The sequence below is a fragment of the Meriones unguiculatus genome, chromosome X, assembly GCF_030254825.1.
Source record: "Meriones unguiculatus strain TT.TT164.6M chromosome X, Bangor_MerUng_6.1, whole genome shotgun sequence".
Lineage (NCBI taxonomy): Eukaryota > Metazoa > Chordata > Mammalia > Rodentia > Muridae > Meriones > Meriones unguiculatus.
In genome coordinates this window covers 114,777,195-114,782,954 of record NC_083369.1, presented here as the reverse complement: position 1 = coordinate 114,782,954, position 5,760 = coordinate 114,777,195, and the positions used below count along the sequence as shown (strand labels likewise).

General features: G+C 49.6%; 1 protein-coding gene across 1 annotated transcript; it reads left to right on the top strand.

Moving 5' to 3' along the window:
* The first annotated feature begins 2,716 nt into the window (after window positions 1–2,716).
* LOC110544922 (PWWP domain-containing DNA repair factor 4-like) lies at window positions 2,717–4,813 on the top strand. The gene has a single exon (XM_021630699.2). It carries the CDS (start codon window positions 2,717–2,719, stop codon window positions 4,811–4,813), a length of 2,097 nt encoding a protein of 698 aa, XP_021486374.2.
* Window positions 4,814–5,760: the final 947 nt, after the last annotated feature.

Below are 5,760 nucleotides of genomic sequence, written 5' to 3'. Positions count from 1 at the left end.
AGCAATTATGTGCAAGTTCTTGATAAAAGGCCTTTGGTCCCAGGGCTGAAGCATGTGCTGAGACAGGGATTTCAGTATTCTACCTCTTCTCTTTGTGCCTCTGGAAAAGAGTAGCACTGTTTTTGCCAGAAAGGTAACTATCACAGAAATTTCAGCAAACCATTGGTTGAAAGTAGTGGTCTGGAGGCAGGTGATGCCTGAAACAGTGGAGGCAGGTGGCAATAGTGATAACATTTAAGCAGTCTGTAGGAAGGGCAAGGACTTTTATATGCCCTGGAGCAACAGACATACAAAGACAGATTACACATTGGGGGTGTGGGTGCGGGAGTGTGGACTGATATGAGTGCATGCACATCTCTCTATGTCTGGGTTACAGATGATGCCTGAATAGCATGGTTTGTGGGCTTGAACACACACTTTGTATTTCCAGATATGATTTCTAACTGAAGTATGTGAGTCTGAGAATGTACTGCCTGAGGGAAGCTGAACATTGTGCAGGCCTGTGCAGTGTAAAAAGGGTGCATTTTGTAAGTATAACTCACATATCTGAGGTTTCTAAGGGCACACTATGAGTCATGGTGCCTGGATGGTGGGGACGTGTTTGGACCTGATGGTGCTCAGTCAACCTGGCCAGAGGGCCAGTTCAAGGAAGATCCAGCAGAAGACAGCCTAAGGTACCTGAGGGAGTTATATTTTCCTCTGTGTTCTCAGGAGACATCTGTGTCCCAGGGTCTAGGATTCCAAAGGAGCTGAATCAGAGGAAGCCTGCTAACCATGTTAGATGACACAGCCTCATCAGAGGAAGGGTACCTGTTGGTGATCTCTAAATTGAACTCCATACTTCCACATTTATTATTGCATCATCCAGCAGGTGTGGCCTGAGAAACATCTAGCCTCTTTTATGTAGATAGCCACTTTATGCACTGTGAGATCTGATTTGAATTCAGTAAGGCTTGGAAGGGAATGCAAGAGGAGAGATACTACACATTTACATTGTGAAAGTGGGCTAGTGTGTACCACCGCATTTCATGGATACAGGGGTAGGAAGGAAAGGACTGAGGAATTGAGGAGAATGTCATTGCTCTCCACCCCCTACTTCTGTAAGCTAAGGAATTCCTAGTATAAGATCTGGGGTCCCTATGCTCTGTATGGCCACACTCACAGAGGGAACCTGTTGTAATGTGAGTTCCCAAGAACATCTGTGTCACAGGAGCCCTAAGTTCACAGTGTTCTGCCTCACTTTGTCTCATGGTGCCCTGGTAATGTCACGAATCAAATTTGCATCCTAGAATGAGCAGTGAACATGGTTGGCATGTGAGCCCTTCACAGTTCTTCCTCTGTGTTGTAGTTCTTCTGAGCAAGCACAGCCTCTTGAGGATCAGGCATGGGTGACATGCACACTGCTGATAGGAAACTGGCTGACTCAAGGAAGAAGCTGTCAAGAGCAGATTAGCTACCACCATGAACACACACACAGAGAGGCAGAGGGATCGACAAAAATGGACAGAGAGGAGAAAAAAGGATTGAGATTACACTGAGAAGCCTAAGGGGAAAGGGCTATTGAGAGGCTCAATATGGAGGAACATGAAGAGGAGAGCTACAATACAGATGAGATTGAATATCAGGAGACCTAGGGATGGACATGTGACCATCCATATCATCAAGTACCTACTTTAATTTCCTGTCTAAGACTTTATGGATTAACATTAGGGCACAGAGATTGGAGACAGGAGAGGTCATTGGTCGTACTCTCTTGGATGAATAGTGCTCATCACAGGCAGATATGGGTGTGCAGGGTCTACCATAGGCTTGACATTGCAGCAGGAGGGTGCACAGTTCCAACAGAGACACTTGTCTCCCTGTCATGTCATATAACCCTGTTGCTTGCCATCTGAAATCACTGAGTCTTCCAATTAATTAGTAAGCATGTCTGTTTAGTGAAGAAGTACCTTCTCTTTGGGGATCTCGCCAAGTGTGCCCTGTAGACACTTGATGCCATAGTGAGGTCCACAATGGAAACAGAACTAAGCTGAAAGATTGGTGGTGGGCTGGTGGGGTAGCCAGAAGCTATGAAAACAGCCATTTTCTCTTACCATGTTATGCGAATCACCATGAAGAGTTCCCCACCGACTTGCTGTTCAACTTAGAATCACACAAGAATGGAACACTCATGCACTAGGTTGTCCATAGCCATCCTGGGGTTGGCAGAGCAGGACTAGCTCCATAGCAAAGAGAACAATGAGGCTTCCTTGGCAAAAGAATCCCAGGGTGGGCAAGAAAATGCACAGCCCTTGTAATGACATCCACCTCTCTGGGACAAAGTTAAACACTCCAGATTTGGGGTGGGGAACAACATTATTACAACTGTTTCCCATCTGCTCTGGACCTTTTGCATATCTTCTCCCACATCTGTAGAACAGGCTTTGTGAGCTCCCTTGATTACCCTTGCCTCACCTGACCACGTTGATGTGTCCATGCTGGCTAAAGCCTATTTATTTCCTTCCTAATGCAACTCTGCTTCCTTCTCCCACCATGCAGGGGAAGCCCACATAACCCTGAGGGAAGTCAGCTCCAGCTCCTCCACCAGAATCTGGAAGGAGGCCAGTAGCACAGGCAAGAGAGCCTGGCCAGAGACAACTGCCAGGCAGTCACTGTGCCCACCATAACCAAGGTGCTCATCCTGTAGTGATCAGCACAGACCCACAGTACTGTCATCATGAACTCTGCAGAGTATGTGCTGTGTGGCTGGAAGGGTCAGCTGTGGCCTGCAAGGGTGTTGTCCAGACCCAGGACATCAGCCCATAGTAAGAGGAGAGGGGCACCTTTCCTGGAGGTGCAAATCTTGCCTATGGGGGAGAAGACAAGAGTGAGGAGCACCAAAGCAAGGCCACTAACCAAGTCTGAAATTGTGAACCTTGCCTCCATGGCAGGGCAGGAGTCACAGGGCAATGGCTCACCAAAGCAGACCAGAGCATACAGAAGAGCCCTCAAGGTGGCTCTCGATATCCTGGGGGAGGGAGGCTGTTTGCAAGGTGGAAGGAAAGGTGGCCAAAGAACCAGCACAAGAACAGCTCCTCAAAAGGTTCCAAAAGAGCAGGCCAACTCCAAACGACGTCCTCGCTTTCGGCTGCGTGTGCGCCTGTGCTTCCAAAAGCAAAACCAGAAAGGCCAAGAGCTCTCCCAGAGGAGTCCTGGAAAGCAGCGACAATCCCTGTGTCCTGCGTTGCCAATGGGCTCACAGAAAGTGCCCACAGTGAAAGGTGGAAAAGCCCAGGCACACACTGCTGTTGGGCCTCCACACTTTGAGATGAAACAGAATGTCCTAAGAGGCCTCAGAGTACGACTACGTCACCCAACGCCTGAAGGAAATTCTGGTGGTAATGCATGGAGGAAAAAGCTGAAGACCTCCAAGCCCACATCTTTGACTGCCCCGGCCTCCACACAGAGTGTCCAGGCTAAGAAAGAGCAGCAGGTTGCCTCTGGGTCACTGAGGTGCATCTGGTCCTCGCCCAAAGCCCTCAAGCAACAAGCACGTTTTGCTGACATACACACCCAGGCTACTGGAGTCCAAAGGAAGACTGCCATCCCTGAGAACAAGGAGGACCATGGCCCGGGCACCCTGAAACCAGCTGCAAACTGGGCATCGGCAGCTTGCATGCCTCCAGTCCAGAGGTTGCGAAGATCTTTCCGCATTGCTAGCAGGAAAAGGAAGATCCATGTGCTGAGTCCACATTGTAGGGTGCCAGAACAGGAACCTTGTGCTCACTCAAAGGTGACTAAGACCAGGTTCAAGAACCGGGGTTCCAATATTCAAGAAGCAGGCCAAGCTGCCAAGGTGGCTTCTGCCCAGCAACAGAATACCATTGAACGAGGAATGTTGGTCTGGTTCAAATTTCAAGACCTTCCTTTCTGGCCAGCAGTGGTAAAGAGTGTCAGCCAAAATGACAAGATGGCGAGGGTGCTGTTGATGGAAGCTAACATGCAGTTTGAGCACAAGGGTGTCTGTGTCCCTCTCCAGAAGTTGAAACATCTGGACTGTGGAGAAAAAATATCACTCATAAGAAGAGCCAGCAGAGTGTACAGCCAGGGCATCAGCTGGTGCCTCACAGTGATCGACCACTACAGAGAGGGCCTGGCCAGTGGCGCCTACCTGGGCTCCTTTATGGACTATTATACCGCCCAAGTCAGTTACCCGCTAAGGAGGGCCGTCCAGCAAGGAGACCTGCACATTGATTTCCCTAAGGTGAGCTATGTAGACCTGGAAGATTGGGAAGAGGAGACTGCCCCGGGTGGGAAAGGGCCCCTCAAGAAACTTCTGCCTGACCGTATGAGGGCTGCTTGGGACAGAGCCAACCAGAAGCTCGTGGACTTCATAGTGAAGAGAAAGGGGGCCGACCAGCACCTGCGGGAGATTGTGCAGGGCAGAAAACCGTCCAGGTGGGTGGACAATCTTTGGAAATCAAGGGGGGAAGTCGTCTGTATTGAGACCTACCTGGAGGATGATGACCAGTTGCATCTTGTGGCCAGGCATTTGCAAGAAATATGCAAGGAAGCAGATGAGGCTCTGCTCTCCCTGACTAGAGGAGATAAAGTGCGGTTTACCATGGAGGTTCTTCTTCCAGAAGCAATCATCTGCTCCATCGCTGCCCTGGATGAGCTCAGCTACAAAGAAGCAGAAGAGAAGTACCTGCATGGCCCACCAGTGCACTACCGTGAGAAAGAGCTCTTTGAAAAGAACCTCTTAAAGGCAGCCCGGAAGAGGTCAGCAGCCAGTACTTGGGCTGCCAGGGCCCCTCATGCACCCATTCCTTAGAAGGGTGCTCACTGCTATGAGCCATCACCCCTGCAACTCCCAAGAGAGGAGACCGGAAGCAACTCCAAAGAGGAACATCTGGGAGACTGTGGGGTGTACTTTGGGCACTGAGACAACAGCTCGCTGAGTGTTTCTTTCCCCACCTTGAAATAAATATTTTCTTTACTGCTTGACAGTGCAGATGTCTAGATGGGCTGTACAGACAGACAGATTCTGTTAGCTTCAGGCCAGGCCAGCCCTCTTTGGCCTGTGCCTAGGTGTGCCCATGTCCTGTGGTTGCACCTCCCTAGAACCTTTCCAGCGCTGAGTGGAGCATTGGCTAGCTAGACATAGCCTTGCCCTCTCTGCAGTTTCCCCACGTACCCAGCCAGCACATCATGTTCCTGACGACACCCTGTCTCTGACTTCCCCACAATTCCTGTCCTTGTTTCTCTAGGGTGCTATGGATGGGGCCACCTTAGCTTCCACTAATTTCTCCATTGCTCCCTTCTTCACTCACTCACAATGAAGAAAAGGAACAGACATGTGTACTGAGGCAGTTGGTTTAAGTCAGAGAAAGGAAGTGAATGTGATCCTGGAGATATTCTGATTTTGAAGAACATAGTGTATTGCACCTTACAGCTTCTCTCTCCCTCTTTCTCTCTCTCTCCCTCCCTCTCTCTATTCTTCCCTCTCTACTCTTTCTCTCTCTCATCTTTCTGCAACCTCCTTCTTCCCTTTCTCTCTCTTTCCCTCCCTGCCTTCCTCCCTCTCTTTCTGTATGTGTGCACAAGTGTGTAGATGTCATAGGTCAAAACCTGGTGTCTCTTCACTTATTCTCTCTGCTTTTTGAGACAGGATCTCTGATTGAACCTGTTGCTCACTGATTGTGCTAGAAGGGGTATCCAGGCAGCTCTTTCTATCCTCCTGTTTCTGTCACCCCAGTGCACAGATTAAACAGGCCTGTC